Source organism: Eubalaena glacialis, chromosome 3 (genome assembly GCF_028564815.1).
Source record: "Eubalaena glacialis isolate mEubGla1 chromosome 3, mEubGla1.1.hap2.+ XY, whole genome shotgun sequence".
NCBI classification, from domain to species: domain Eukaryota; kingdom Metazoa; phylum Chordata; class Mammalia; order Artiodactyla; family Balaenidae; genus Eubalaena; species Eubalaena glacialis.
Window position 1 is genome coordinate 187,280,625 of NC_083718.1, and position 16,465 is coordinate 187,297,089.

At 41.9% G+C, this 16,465-nt stretch overlaps 1 protein-coding gene across 7 annotated transcripts in view; it reads right to left on the bottom strand.

Annotated features, from left to right (window-relative positions):
* KIF1B (kinesin family member 1B) overlaps window positions 1–16,465 on the bottom strand; it is a 144,564-nt gene that overhangs the window by 20,483 nt on the left and 107,616 nt on the right. For all 7 annotated transcript variants that reach the window (XM_061184991.1, XM_061184988.1, XM_061184987.1 and 4 more), the window contains 10 exons: window positions 13,459–13,577; window positions 12,387–12,472; window positions 11,912–12,041; window positions 11,574–11,736; window positions 8,795–8,885; window positions 6,907–7,025; window positions 6,195–6,250; window positions 3,962–4,070; window positions 2,531–2,597; window positions 1,749–1,833 (listed from right to left, as the gene is read on the bottom strand). In XM_061184991.1, coding sequence (XP_061040974.1) covers window positions 1,749–1,833; window positions 2,531–2,597; window positions 3,962–4,070; window positions 6,195–6,250; window positions 6,907–7,025; window positions 8,795–8,885; window positions 11,574–11,736; window positions 11,912–12,041; window positions 12,387–12,472; window positions 13,459–13,577 — 1,025 coding nt within the window. The remainder of the gene's footprint in view (window positions 1–1,748; window positions 1,834–2,530; window positions 2,598–3,961; window positions 4,071–6,194; window positions 6,251–6,906; window positions 7,026–8,794; window positions 8,886–11,573; window positions 11,737–11,911; window positions 12,042–12,386; window positions 12,473–13,458; window positions 13,578–16,465) is intronic.

Sequence of the window (16,465 nt, forward strand, 5' to 3'; positions counted from 1 at the left end):
ACATCCCACATTTAGTCAACGGTGAAAACTTATTCTTTGTTCAAAGAGCTTCTCATATCTGTCTCAGCTTTAATTTCCAACTCACTGCCCTGCTCACGAAGGTCATCCCCTTCTGATCTCAGACACGGCAACAGCCACTTAACTGGTCTCCCTGCTGCTCTCATGTCTCCCCCCTTTCCAAGCCATCCCACACTCACCTTCTATAAACTTCTTAAGCCACTGCCTTCATTACACCACTTTCTTTTTCAAAATCTTACAATGCTGTTTTCAAATAACACTAGGGGATGCAGCACTGCACAGAGGTTAAGAACACAGTCTCTGGAGCAGGACTGCCTGGGTTCAAATCTCAGCTCCAACACTATCTGTGCGGCCTGGGCATATGCTCAACCTCTGAGCCTCACTTTCCTCACCTGTGAAGTGGGAATAACAATTCTTCCCTTATAAGATTGTCACGATCATATTATATGTTTGTTATGTTATATTAAATAAACTAATATTTTTAGAGCATTCAGAAAAGCACCTGCCACATTTCATGTTTGTTATAAAAATAATAAGCCATAGGGTTATAGAGAAGCCTTAGTAACTGCTGCCTCTGCACCCCACCCTTTCTGGTCAGAAAGCATCTCTCTTGTTTTGTGTAAAAATTAATCTTGAAAAGCTTGAAAACCACTGCCCCAGATAGGACAGAGTATAATCTTCCTTCCAGGGCTTCTTAATCTGGTCCACAGATACCCAAGGGGTTTATGGATAGAATTCAGGAGGTCTGAACTGGATGGGAAAAAAAAATTACAACTTTATTTTCAGGAACCTCTAACTGAAATTTGCCTTTCCCTGCAATTATGAGGGTAGGGCACAAACCACAGGAGAAGCAGCAGTACCCATACCTCTGTCCCCAGCAGAAATCACAGATGTTTTCATATCACACTAATGTGAAGTATCTTGACATTCACCACCACTTTGAAATGATAGAAATTAGACCCGCTGCTTATTGACCACATCATTGAAGAGCTTATGTTACAAATTTGTTTAGAAGTTTAACAACTCTATTTCAATATTATTAGTTCCCTTTGTAATCCTAAGTGCTTTATTTTCTACATTTAAAAACATAATTCTGAGGTTTCACCACTGCCAAAGGGGTCCATGGCAAAACTAGGTTCAGACCCCCTGCCTTGGGCTCTCGTTCTATAGCTTATGCTGTTCGGCCACTCTTGCCTCTCATGGTGCTTTAGTTTAGTCTCCCCACTCTGGCCATAGATTTCTAGCCATTTGCACGTTAGATATTGCTAACTCTCTAACTCCAAATGCTTGCAAAAAAACGAAACCCTCTAAGTTCTCTCAAATCTACTCAGATCATCTCCCACAAGCTAACCCAGTTCTCCTGGGTCTTTTTTGTCGTCAACTCTTTTAGCAAGGTCTTTCAGTTGTTCTCATTTGGTACTCACTCATCAAACTGCTCTGTACATGCACACACGCTGTCTCCTCACTAGACCCCAAGCTCGCAAGGAGCAGAGACTTCTCTTAGGCCCTCTCACAGCCTCGGGCACAGAACCGCTCCCACAGTCACTGAGAAAAACAATGGCAGGTTGAATAACCCATGAAGGGAGCTGGGAAACAAGAGTACTTTCCAACTCAAGGACTCTCTTCTGACAGTCACGTTCTCCAGCGCAGCCTTCCGCACACTCCCTGTGCTCCGAACAGGGGACAGTCACTCCGCTAAGCTCCGCTCTCAGCTGCTGGAACATACTCACCTACCACCAGCTCACGAACATCCTTCCAATGGAGTTCACTCCCTTTCTCATGGATAATGGTTACTGTGATCCTTCGCTGGATGCCCTAGATAATGGAGCAGGGTTGCAATTTAGCTGGGACTATCTCTTATTTCCTCTCGTTTGTCCTTTTCTGGATCATCTGATGGGCAGGAAGGGGAGGTATGGAGGGAGAGGGGAAATGCTGTCCACACTGCTATTCTGAACAAAGGGACACAGGTCAGGGACTGAGGAAGAGCCAGGTTCTGATATGGCTTTTAAGAACCGATGCCCAGATTGAAAGTCCCAGCGTGTGCCCATCTGGCTCATGAGCACTTTTGAGCACTGACTAAATCTACTTTTGATTTGCCAAAGTGGGACCTACATTTCATGGCCAGATTTTTAGTCCACTGAAACCTTCATCTTCAATCTCCATTAAGAACTTTTGGCTGTGAAAGCAGAGTTTCCAAACATCACAAAGTGAGAATTGTATAAAATAACATGGGAGCTGCACAAATTACTATGTAACTGAATGAAATAAAGTCTTTCAAAATAGCTCTTTTAAAATATATTTACACATAAAAGCGAGGGTATATATCAATAAATATAAGCCAAGGTTTGAGAAACATTAAGGAAAGAAAAAAAAAAAAGGATGGGGCAACGTCCCCTGACCTCCAAATTCCCTTGAAATGGAGATAAAAAAGCAGAGAAACAGAGAGTTATGTTTCTTATTCTAACTTTTTTGGTGTTCTCTTCTAAGCCCTCTTTTGCTCCTTCATTAGTACCTGGTGAAGCAAAAATGTCCCCTGGCAGGGCAAGCCTGCTGTATGGTCAACCACAGCTGGAATATACCTATAAAAACAGAAATGTAAAAGAAAGAAGTTACACAGAATGCTTGTGCTAAGTGCGACTTCACCTGCAAGGTCCTCCCTGGTCACTCCAGCCCTCAGTGATCTTTGTTTTCTAAACTCTGATCCCACGTCTTTCTCACTATCTGGGGTGGACATTTAATTGGACAGTCATATGCATTTAGTAAACCTTTCCACATATGTATGTCTCATCATCCTGACTAGACTGAAGTATTCATAGGACAGTAACATCTTTTGGCTCCGATCCCAGCTCTTTGTCTAACAGATATTTCCATAAATAACATATTACTGCAATGGCAAGTGTCAGGAGATAAGAAAGAGATAATTTCAGATTCTAGATCATTTTTTAAGAATCAGAAAGCAATTAACTCAGTAGAAACCATTTACTGTAACTACTGCTCCCTCATAATGCAAGTTATAATCACATTATAGCTCTGTCTGTGGAAAGTCAAATTCCTCGAAGCAATGTCACTACTGACAACTCTATATAGGATCGATAGAGCCAAACCTCACACACAGTAGGAACTCAATAAATGTTTTATGGAGGTGATCATAATGGTATTACCCAGCATTATAAATAGAGGATCATTAAGATAACATTTATCCCCTACCCTTTACACTAACTGATACAGCCCCTTGCCTCTGTTTCGGGAGAGGGATCTCTTTTGTGTTTTTCAAAAGAATTTCTGAGACAACTATAAACAGTAATTACATTCGTCACTTAGTCTAACACAGCTCATAGAGAGAGAGTAAGCTGATGCTGATCATTTTGGTCTGGGCCAGTGGTCCTCAACTGGGGGTAATTTTGACCCCTAGGGGCCATCTGGCAATGCCTCTTGTCACAACAGGAGGGGAGGTGCTACTGGCATCTTATGGGTAGAGGCCAGGGATGCAGCTAAATATCCTACAATGCACATGACAACCCCCAACAACGGAGAATCATCTGGCCCCAAATAGTGAGAGGCTGAGAAACCTTGGTCTACAGAAACATTCTGTCCCCTAATCCCGACATATTGATATGCCTTCGGCCCTTTTATGTGCAATATGCTTCTGACTCCCTTTGCTTTTCTGCTGCTAAAACCCACTTTGCAGGTTGTCTTCCCTCATAACAAAGTGCCAGTCTCCATGATCTTGCTATTGCTAACAAGAAGGTAAATTATTATACTAGGCAGTTCTCTGACAAACATCTGATTCAAAGAATAATATAAAGACCCTCCCCTCCCCAAATTCAGTTCAAAACTGGAATGTGACAATGTTCTGTGAACCCAAAGACAAGAGAGACTCAAAATTACGTTTTCTAATTTTGGAAAAGTTGTCATATTTAAAAATTTAGAAAGTTGGACTTACTCTCCTGTAGGCTCCAATTCACTGATCTCAAACCAAACCAGAAGGTCGTACTTGCTCATGCTCTGGCCAAGGCTGGTTTTGCTCATGGTATTTAACTTTGTGGCTGGAACTTTTAAAAGTTTTTGGAAAATGTTAAAATTTGGTCCAAGTCTACTCAGCAAAGGTATAAGCTTCTCTAATATCAGTCTTCAAGGACACACTTGGGAAAGGCAGCGAGGGTGAGGGGATAGATTTCAGTGCGGAAGACCCAGAGAAACTTCACCGTCAACTATGTTAGTACCTCTAACTTCAGAGAACAAGGAAAACAGAGAGTCAGCATCCTTTTCCCCCTGAACAAACTACCCAATGATGAGAAAACAGGTTTCATGCAGAGTAAATGTGCTCACGAAACCATTAAAAAACCTTCCTTAGACTCTCACATTTGTGGCATGCAGAGCACGGTAACAATGTGGGACAGGCAATGTGGGGAGAGCCTCGCTCATCACAGGGCCTCATCAAAGCTGCTGTGGCGGGAAAGACCCGTCCTCCAACCCAGTGGTTCCTGAACCTCCCCGCACACGAGGGTCACCTGGGGATCTTAAAGATGGCCCAGGCCACACCACCAGCCAATTAAATCACAGTCTCTAGGGGTGGGACTCAGCCCTCTGAGAGGTTTGAAGCCCTCCAGGTGATTCCAATGTGTGGACAAGTTTGGGAACCACTGGTCTCATCTGTAAATACAGGATTCTGTAAATGATCTCATGTTACCCATTTTCTTCAGATGTAAATTCCATTTTCTTATCTGTACTGATGAAATATATTAGCCAAAACCCCCGTATTTTCAAGAATTTCAGATTCCACATGGTGGGCATTTTGAAACACTATGTAGAAATTCTGAAATCTTGGCAATACAAAGAGGGTTCTCTGCTCTGAACCTGGGAGCAGTGGTGTGAGAGTCCAGTGACTTGGGATCTAATTATCGCTCAACCGCTAACTAGCTATGAAACTTTGGTTGAGTCACTTAACCTCTGGGAGTCTGTCTCCTCAACTAGAAAATGAAGATCATAATATCTTGCCTACTATCTAAAAAGATGTTGTGAGGATCCACTGACACAATGCATCTAAAGGGGCTGTATGACTCATACAGCGCTATTCAGAGGCATGGCCTATCAGCATTATTCACCCTAGCTGAATTCCAGGTAAGCTGGTGATGATGCTAGTCAAGAAGATAATAGGGGGTTACTGGTTCTGGTGGGCATCTGAGGGTCAGAAAGCAAAACTAGAGCATTACAAAAAGCCAGCTACCAGTAAAAAACCTTTAAAATTAAAAATACCATTGCAAAGAATCCACACCAACAAATATTAAGGAGCCCCTCCACCACCCCCCACCCCTGGATGATGTGAAAGGGGTATAAATAGAGAATGTGCTTCCTAAAAATCTCTCTGAAGGAAATGTGATATGATCTTGACAATGTGCTGAACTCTACATTCAGGTCAAGTAGCAAACAGAAACGTCGGTGTTTCATACACGGAGAGCCAGGCTTTAGGACCAGCCTCTGAGGATGGTTCTACATCTAAGGCAGAGCTAATTTTAGCTACTAACCATCTCGTTTAGGTACCCTCTCGGTCTGGCAGCTGGGAACTGGCAGAAAGAGAAAAGGCGGCAATGGGTCAGCCCCATCCTGGAAGGTGGCAATGGCGGAGGATGCGAACACACTGGCATGCTCAGAAAATGTGTCCAACACATGCACATTCACATAGTCAGATACGAGAAACCGAATCAGCTCAATCTTTCTCTCATGGTCTGAAGGCAGGACGGAGGCGAGGAGCACAGAGGTGGAGAATGAGCACAGGGCGGGGTGGGAACGAGGCAAGTGGGCAATGAGGAAAAGGGATGAAAATAAACAAAGAAAAATCAGAACAGGATACATGAACATGCAGAATAAACGTAATATGCAAAGGAGTGCCCAGTCACCTGACAGTTAAAGGGAGTTACACACAAAGCAGAGAGATTTAGGAACGTGGAGCTTATCAAAATCTGCAGTAAGAAGACCACAGTACCGGCGGGGATATAGAGCCCTATTGTTTGGCACCTCTTATTTCACATCAGGAACCAACAATTCTAGTTCCTACTAGATACCGGAACACACAAGGATGCACAGAAGTGGAGTAGGAATTTGAATATGATTTTTTTACCTGAAAAGTCACTCAGAATAAGAGATGTACATCATACAAAGAACGCAGCTGTGCTCACCTGGCTTGGATAGTGGCATGGGCGGAGGGAAGAACCGTCGAGATGGCTGGGGTGGACTGCAAAGGAAGGCAAAAGTTCTTCAAGACTAAACAGTCCCATGCTGGTATTAATGGCGTGTTTAAATCCCCTTTAGAAACGGATCATTTGTACTTTCAACTCTGGTACATTATCAGATATCAGATATAAACCCACACAGTAAAACTGAGGCTAAGACATTTTGATAAAAGTCCCCTTGTAAGTCAGAGCTAATAAACAAGAAAAATCTTTCTGTTAACACCGGCACTCTGCCGTCATCCCAAAGTCCCCATCACCGTCCCCCTCCCCAGTTTTGATGTCTCCACTTAGAGACACATGCTTCATAGTGACTTTATGCTTCATAAAGTTCTGGGTGGTTAGGACCAATTATACACAACTTTCAGGTTATATCCCTATCACCTCAACTTTCTATCCTATTCAAAGTCTCTTCCTACAAAAAGACAGTACTCAAGGTCACCTGGGCAAAACTCAATTTGCTCTACCTACAGTTAGTGACTGGGTGGCTTAGAAGAAAGATGGTGATGTTTCTGAAATGGAAACATAGGGTAATATATAAAACTGTTATTTACCTATCTTAATTCCTCAAAAGATTTCTTCTTTTCCAGCAACTGACAGTAACAACAATAACAACAACAATAATATCAATAACAAAAATCTTTGCTCATTCGGTCCAAACCTGTTAAGCTCCTGTCCTTGCAGGTGAAGTGGGTGCTGCTGATAATGCCCAAAGACTTCAAACACGATAGGCTTGGTTTTGATATAGTCCACAAATGATTCCGTAACCTCCACTGCAATCTAACAAGGAATAAAGGCAACCTAGATTAGCGAAAGATTTATTATAGGAAAATACACATTTTTGGGGCAAACAGCACTACAGCACTTTGAGTACCCAGTATGTACTGGGAATTTTACTATGCAGGCCTCTCACACCAAAAGAGAGGGGCTCTTCTCTGGTTTTCTTTCTACAGTAACTTCACCAAGCTTCAGGCATTCAACACCCTCCATTGTCCGCCCCAAATCACCTCTGGCCCCTCTGCTGCCCTTCACACAATGTTTGGACTCAACCTGCTGCTCCCTTTGCCTGCTCTCTCCTCCACCGTGCCTGAGGGCTGGCCCAGGCTGCAGCCGTGCCTGGGAGGCCTTCCCACATCTCTGTACCTCTGTCATCCCTGTACTTCAAGGCCCAGCTCAAACAGCAACAACAATATGAAAAACATGACTGCAGACTCTGTGCCAGGTACAATGCCAAGCGTGACCCACCTTTTCTTATTTACACTACAGTCTTCAGGAAGTTCCCCCACCTCCTTTCTCTACAAAAACATCCACCCCCAACAAAGAATGTAGCTTAAAAGACTCTTCCCATTAGTAGAAATAACTCTCCCTTCTCTACTCCCGTTGCATTTAATGAATACCTTCCGAATGTTTCTATATCCTGTACCACTATTGTTTAAATATGCATTTTATTTCCCCTATCATAATTCTAAGCTCTTCGGAGGCATAATCTACCCTGTGATTCATCTGAGCACCCCCCAGTGGCGTCAGACACAGTCCTTGTGCACAGGAGCCAATCAATATTTATCATATACAGGCATGCTCATATTTATACAATTAAACATAAAAAAGGAAACAGTGTGTTCTGTATTTGCTTGTTCCATTTCTGGAGTTGTCCTTTCCTCTCGCATTTTAGGGAGTGGATTATGGTTGGCAAGAGAACGAGACTGTTCAAGCAGTACTGAAGCTCCTGGATGCTAGAGCCACATTTCCCTGGGTTCAAACCCCACCTCTGCCTCTTCCTAGCTTTATAACCTTGGTGAGTGACTTCGAGTGCTCTCTGCCTCGGTAATCTCAACTATAACGTGGGGATTATGATAGGATATGGCATAAAAGTGAGGATTAAATGAATTAAGACACAAAAACACACCTAGAACAATGACTGACACAAAATAAGCTCTCAGTGAATGTTAGCTATTGTAATGAGGATCATGACTTTTGAACAGAGTTGAGCAAATCTTTCTAGAAGAGATGGAAAGTCTGTTTTCTTATTCCACTTAGGAGAGAGTTGTAAGGGGCATTAAAGGACTAATCATAGAATCAGCTGCAAGGAAACAGATTCTGAAAATTTAGCTACAAAATGTATTTCATAGTTTCTACATTATTTGCAACCAAATTATTTGTCTCTTATGGTTTAAAGAGTAACATATTAACTTTAACAAAACTCATATGCAACATGCTTATTATTCTAGGAAGGAAACACTAAAACAACTCACTACATTCAAACCGACAAAGAATTTATTGGCAGACCAACCCCCAGGCTACTCACAGGCCCCACTGTAATTCAGAGAAGATGCTGCCTGCTCTGTCCACTGAGGATTAGCTCAGGGCCCTGGCCGCTCCCTCCACTGTCTGTTCTCATCACAGAGCTCCCCCTGCACAGCAGCTTAGATTATCATCCTTCTTCAGCTGAGAAAGCCAAAGGGACCCACACATGACGACTGCCTCACCCCAGCTGCTTCAAGGTACCACAAACCCACAAAACATTTGGCAAAAACGTCCACGTCACTTACATTCTGCACATGGTAAAAGCCCAGAGGACTTCCTCTGCCATTGTTTTTGAGGGGTTCAGTGGAGAATGCTTCATCATGGCGATGCAAAAAGCTTGAGAGAAAAAAAAAGACCCACGTGAATTTCGTATTAATGGTTTCATCAGGATCAGCTTGGATCCCACGGAAAGCAGCACCTTACTTAAGTAGAGTCTTTAACTGAGTCAAGTTATTTACGTTTCCTTGTAGAGAACGTTTTCCATATCACTCAGATAGCATTTTAGCTTTTATGTCAAAAATGACTTGAAAATCAACTAACCCTATCACTTAGCCATGTGAATGTATGAAGAGTGAATTCAGTGAACTCCTATTCCCTTGTAAAAGTTTTTTACTGAAAATAAAAATTGTGAAATCATTTTGTACAGAAAAGATATGGCAGATTAAAGCTTCTATAAGGTAGTATCAAAGCCTGTGGACAACATACTTGCCTGGGTGTCTAAGACCAGCTAGGAGGAGATTCAAATATCACCTCTTCCAGGAAGACTTCCCTGACTCACTCAAACAGTTCTATGTTCCCACAGCACTAGAGACCTATTTTTCTTCAACAGCAATGATATCATTGTTTGTAATAATGTATTTATTTGCTTGTCTCCCCAAAAGGCAGTGAGTGTCTCCCACAGGGCTCTAAATGTAGAAAATACTCCTGAAATATTTGAGTCAGTGGGCTATGTTGACTTATTCTCATAAATATGAGATTTTATTGTTCTCTCTCCCTCCCTATTATTAGTCTGACGTAAAAAGAAGTGGAGAATTATAGAATACTCAATTCAAAGATTTACTGCCAGATAGAAATATCCACCAGAAGGACACCCCACACTCCTGCAAGAAAAAAATGGAAATAATATATACATATATATATTTTTTGGCTGTGCCATGCGGCATGTGGGATCTTAGTTCCCCGACCAGGGTCTGCAGTGGAAGCGCGAAGTCTTAACCACTGGACCACCAGGGAAGTCCAAGAATACTTAGAGTAGGGGGTAGAAAGACCAGGATCATGAACTCCGAGTCTTCCAAATTACACCTGACCTTTGAACAACACAGGTTTGAACTGCGTGGGTCCACTTATACGTGGGTTTTTTTCCATAGTAAATACTAGGGTACTGCACAATCCGCAGCTGGTTGAATCCTTAGATGCGGAACTGCGGACATGGTGGAACCCTGGATACACACTCGGATTTTTGACTGTGCGGAGGAGGGTCAGTGCCCTAACTCCTGAGTTGCTCAAGAGTCAACTGTAATTCACTGAGCCCGAAGACAGTGGTGTACTTTTGCCAGGCATCCAAATCACTGATGTCACATACCGCTGTGGCACTGCAGCATTCCATACTATGGGTACTTTTGTCTATTTTCTTTCTTCTCATTTTCTCCTTACCTCTCTCCCTTTCCTTCTCTTACTTCTTACTCCTTTTTTTCTTCCAATTTCTTCCTCTCCACACCACACAGTGTACCTACCAGAGGCGCCATGAGCATCAGCTGATCTCTGATCTACACTCCAACAAGGCTCTGCTTGGAGCAGATACAAATATCCTGGGGTTCCACACAGGTGACACATGAAATGATTCACATTGCTCTACAGCTGTGTTTTCCCTATGCAGGCCAGATGAGAGTTTATAAAAACCTCAGAAGAATTTGAGTCTTCTTTCAGCATGAGTCAACATGCCCTTTCCTCCAGAGCTAATGCCAGGTGGAGATGCTACTCTCTTTTTAGGAGATTTTAGGACAGAAGTCAACATACCACTATTGCCATTTCAGATGTCAGTTAACCAAGTAGGTCTTTTCCATAAAATACATCAGTTACTAACTGAGGCTATTAGCAAAAACACATTAAATGGGCAAAATCTATACTGGACGGATACTATTTCATCAATTATAAGTTACAGCAAATGATATTAGTGGCTTACTATGTAATAATCACATTTAACTGAGGACTTGGCTAAAATCTATGTAAAAAGCAATGCTGCTTTAGGACCCCAGGGAAGGCTAAGGCACATACTGAGGGGAAAGGAATGGCAGAAATCTAAAGCAGCCTTTTGGTGGCACCAGTGGCAAACTGTGGGCTTTAGGAATGGGGTGGCTCAGACTTCATTCTCTTGTACTGTGGCCCTTTCCAAGTACTGAAGACATATTGATGTTTGGGGGTATTAAAACTTAAAGATTCTCCAAAAAAATGTTTTTGGAGGTCTTGAAAGGACCTAGAGCACAGAGCTCCAGAGGGTTATAGGATAGAAAATGCTTAGAAAGTGGATGAGAAATGAAACCTGTCACATCTTCTCTACGTACTTACTAGCCTTTTTTCAGTGGATGCAGAATTTTGCTGCTCTTTAAATGACTTACATTTTCCCCTTCCCAAGTACTAAATAAGCATAATTGGTGGTTGGATAATTCATTGCTTTCACACTTGTCTATTAACGAGACATTTCAGCATGAAGAGCATTTAAAAAGACTAATAAGTAGGCTCATCTGGATCTGATCCTATACTCCTGGCAGAGGGGGACAGTCCACAACCAAACCTTCTAGCAGGATATGTGGCCACACTCCTCCCCACAATGAACTCTGTTTCATTCCATTGTAGGTTTCCAGTTCTTACTCCCATCTTGAGTGAAGAAAGCATTTGATTTCAGCGGCTGGTAGTCATTTCTCTCTCAAGAGTGTACTATCTGGCAAGTGTTAGATCGCTCTATAGTGCACAAAGGACATCATCCGGGGTAAGAGCCTAGGGAGGCAGAGCAAAGGGGTGGCTTACTTGAACTGACAGAAGATATCTGCATACTCTGGGAGGATTCCACTGGCCTGCAACACTGTTACACGGAAAGTGAAGGCACTGCCCAGTTTCAGGTGGTTGCCAATCTCTTCAGAAAATCCTTCCATTACCATCTTACCATCCAGCAAAGTGCTTGACTTCAAATCTAAAGAGGGTCAAATGAACACACGTATGGTTCAAGTAACACACAAAGCACCTTTCAGAGAGGAGAGTGTATCTTTCCATCCCCAGTTGATAAAAGCAACTATCTTCCTTGACAATGGGAAGTATTTTTCCTTCTTTGAAAACATATGCAATCATAGTACACTCTGATTACACACCCAAGTCATTCATTCGATTGATTTCTTCTGGAGGAGTGATGACCTCAGAACTCTGACCCTGTCCTTCCACAATCCTCAGCTCCTCCAAGGATAGACCAGAACGGGTCATGGCAACCGAAGAAAAGTCACTCTGAAAACAAGGCAGGGGTAAGTAGATGATAAAGTAGTATGACAACATATTTTCCCCCCATTTCCTTAACTTATGTTTATTTGCCCAACAAATAATAGTGACTGAAAAGTTATGTGGATTAAGAGCTGCCTGAGAAAAGGCAATACAACACAATATAAATGCTGGGCCTTTACCGTTACCTCGGTAATTGTTAGACATGTCCCATATTCTATTAGCTATCCTGTGGTAACCTATACTTTTTAGTTCTAGGCAGAACTGCTCTCCAGTGCTGAACATCCTCCTTACAAAACCTGTCTACTTCCTTATCCTCCCACAAGGTTTTCCTCTTCCTGGAAGATTTCTCACCTGATTAAAGTACTCATTATCAAAAGATATTTTAGCTGTTCCTGACTGTCGAATTCCAGAGCCATAATCAGGAGCTTCTTCGTCCGCTAAGTAGAGGGAAAAAAAAAAAAGAAAGAAAAAAAAAAGCAAGGATGAGACTACGTATGGGGACAAGGAGGAATGACTCCTATTGGATTACAATAATAAAAATATATAGGAAAGTAAAATAAAAATAAATAGGAGACAGTGGGCCTTAGGGTTCTCAAACTTTAATACAAGAGGAGACACTAAAGAACAAGTCTTTTGCATGAGAAAGAAAGAGACCAAAGCAGTAAAGTCAAATAGGCTGCTTCCAACTCTACTCAGGTAAACTTACCACCTCCTTAGCTCGAATGAAACTAATGAATAAAGGATCGGTTTCATTCTTGATGTTGTTCAAATGTCATACTTAGAAATACTGATCCCTTCACTTGACAAGATTATATTCAATAATACTCAATAAATATTTGAAAATATTAGACTGTACTTGTGAAGACCTCCATAGCTCAACGCTGGTGACTATCACGCATTTCCACGGGGAAAGGCTGAAAGAGGTCACTAAATACAGCACAGCAGTTGGAAACTAAAACAGAAATGTTACAGGGAACAGCCACATTCTTTCTTCAGAATGTAGGCTGGATCTTGGAAAAAAGTATAAAGTGTCAAGATCTTGATCCACGCATTGCAAAATAGCAGCTAAAGGACAGAAATGTCTAGCAGAAGTACCCTGAGAGAAAATTAGGCAAGAAACCGTCTGAAAATCCTCTGTTATTTCTGAAGCAGTTAAGATACATCATTTAAAATGCAAATGACTTTTATAAAGGTAACCCAAGGGTTGTTCTTCATGTTAAAGGAAATCCCTTTACCCCATTATTCCAAAACAGCAGTAGCCCAAACCAAACAGGATCTACTTGTGATACTTGGGAACCACAGCTAGAAAGGAAGCAATAAAGGCTTTCTTCAGTCTGCACTGAAGCGTGGCCCGTACGGAACTGGCCTGCTTTGTCTTGAGGCAGAGGACTCACTGCCCTCATTTCAGAAGAGGGGCGCCTACCTGCGATGGCCTGCACAGCCACACGGAGAAATCCCCGCACTTCGCCCTTCTCACTGACAACGGCCACCCTGTGAATCAGGGGCACGGGGTACAGCAGGTTGCTCAGGTAAACAAATGCTCTAGAGACAGAAACCAGGAGACAGACATCTGAGCACCCCACAGGCAGAGAAGCTGGCTTTCAGATTTACTGAGAATACCTTCATGAAACTGTGAGCTGGCTTCTGGGCCCTGTCTTAAGGCCACCTCTCTGTTCTGTACTCGCAGACTGCCTCCTGTTGCTTTTTCAGAATACATAACGTATAAACAAATGCAAATGCTTGGTAAAGCAGTGGAAAAGACCAACGTACACCAAATTACTCCCTATAAGAATTACTACCATAGGTAGAGTGACCATTGGAAGTAGACTTCCAAGATACTCCTCTACAAATACTGCTACGAGTGGGAAAAGGGAGCCCATTAAGGAGTTTAACCTTTTAATGTAACTAATTACAAAGAGGTTTTTGGTTTTTTCCCCCGATAATACAGAAATCAGGAGACAAAAATGGTCAGAGAAATGTGACTGAAATACAGTCAATAACTCTAAAATAGATTTCAAGTCACAACATTGTGGGTCTTTATTTTTACCCTAAGAAATGACTATGATCTTTAGGCAGGGTGACTGACACATATGGGCAGAAAGGCCATGTAGCCAGAAATTTCTTTGTTAGTGAGCTTATAAGAGACTCTGGATGGACATCAAGATAAATGCTAAGGGAGAAGGAGACAGCTGATCCCTAAAGGATTGCTTTTGCTTCTAGGGTTCAAAACTTTATTCAGAAATACATATACACGAGGTAAGACCTAACATTTTTCAACTTCAAATGAACTAGCAAAGTCGTATCACATTTGTTCTCTTTTTTTCTTCTTTCATCATTTTGTAGCTATTGACTTTTTTTAAGCAACACAAACCAGTGATCACAAAGCTTGGGTGTTCATTCCAATTAGTGGGTGGGAAATAGAATCTAGTTCCTACTATTACTCCTGCCTTCCCACTTGGTATATGCTGATCTTTGAAGACAAGACAAGACAAAGAGTAAACATTTGCATCAAGAAATCAAACATAACTAAATGTGACACATGCAGGCATACCTCGTTTTATTGTGTTCCACTTTCTTGCGCTTTGCAGATATTGCATTTTTTACAAATTGAAGGTCTGTGGCAACCCTGTCTCCAGCAAGGTGCCATTTTTCCAACAACATTTGCTTGCTTCATGACTCTGTGTCACATTTTGGTAATTCTCACACTATTTCAAACTTTTTCATTATTATTATTTTTTTATGGTGATCTGTCATCTTTGACGTTACGGTTGTAATTGTTTAGAGGTGCCACAAACCGCAACCATACAAGACACTGAACTTAACCGATAAATGTGTGTTCTGACTGCTCCACCGACAGGCCATTCCCCCGTCTCTCTCCCTCTCCTTGGGCCTCCCTATTTCCTGAGACACAACAATACTGAAATTAGGACAGTTAATAACCCTACAATGGCCTCTTAAGTGTTTAAGTGAAAGGAAGAGTCTCATGTCTCTCACCTGAACTCAAAAGTTAGAAATGACTAAGCTTAGTGAGGAAGGCATGTTGAAAGCTGAGACAGGCTGAAAGCAAGGCCTCTTGTGCCAGTCACAGAAGTTGTGAATGCAAAGGAAAAGCTCTTGAAGGAAATTAAAAGTGCTACTCCAGTGAATACACAAGTGATATAAGATAGCGAAAAAGCCTTATTGATGATATAGAGAAAGTTTTAGTGGTCTGGATAGAAGATCAAAACAGCCACAACATTCCCTTAGGCCAAAGCCTAACCCAGAGCAAGGCTCTAACTCTCTTCAATTCTATGAAGGCCAAGAGAGGTAAAGAAGCTACAGAAGAAAAGTTTGCAGCTATCAGAGGTTGGTTCATGATGTTTAAGGAAAGAAGTCGTCTCCATAACATAAAAGTGCAAAGGGAAGCAGAAGTGCTAATGTAGAAGCTGCAGCAAAGTATCCAGAAGTCCCAGCTAAGTTAATTAATGAAGGTGGCTACACTGAATAAGAATTTCAGTGTAGATGAAACAGCCTTTTATTGGAAGAAGATGCCATCTAAGACTTTCAGAGCTAGAGGGAAGTAAATGTCTAGCTTCAAAGGACAGACTGACTCTCTTGTTAGGGGCTAATGCAACCAGTGACCTGTAGTTGAAGCCAATGATCATTTACCATTCTGAAAATCCTAGGGCCTTTAAGAATTATGCTAAATCTACTCTGCCTGTTTTCTATAAATGAAACAACAAGGCCTAGATGACAGCACATCTGTTTACAACATGGTTTACTGAATATTTTAAGCCCACTGTTGAGACCGACTGCTCAGGGCAAAAAAAAAAAAAGAGCCCTTTAAAAATATTACTGCTCACTGACAATGCACCTGGTCACCCAAGAGCTCTGATGGAGATTAATGTTTTCGTGCCTGCTAACACAACATGCATTCTGCAGCCCATGGGTCAAGGAGTAATTCTGACTTTCAAGTCTTGTTATTTAAGAAATACATTTTGTAAGGCTACAGCTGCCATAGACAGTGACTTCTTTGATGGACCTGGAAAGGATTCGCCCTTGTAGGTGCCATTAGGGACATCTGTGATTTGTGGGAAGAGGTCAAAATATCAATATTAACAGGAGTTTGGAAGAAGTTGACTCCAACCCTCGTGGATGACTTTGAGGGATTCAAGACTTCAGTGGAGAAAGTAACTGCGGACGTGGTAGAAATAGCAAGAGAACAAGAATTAGAAGTGGAGCCTGAAGATGGGACTGGATTACTATAGTCTCATGATAAAACTATAATGGGTGAAGAGTTGCTTCTTATGGATGAGCAAAGAAAGTGGTTTCTTGAGATGGAATCTAGTTCCAGTGAAGATGCTGGGAAATGACAACAAAGGATTTAAAATATTACATAAACATAGCTGATAAAGCAATGGCAGGGTCTGAGTGGACTGACTCCAATTTTG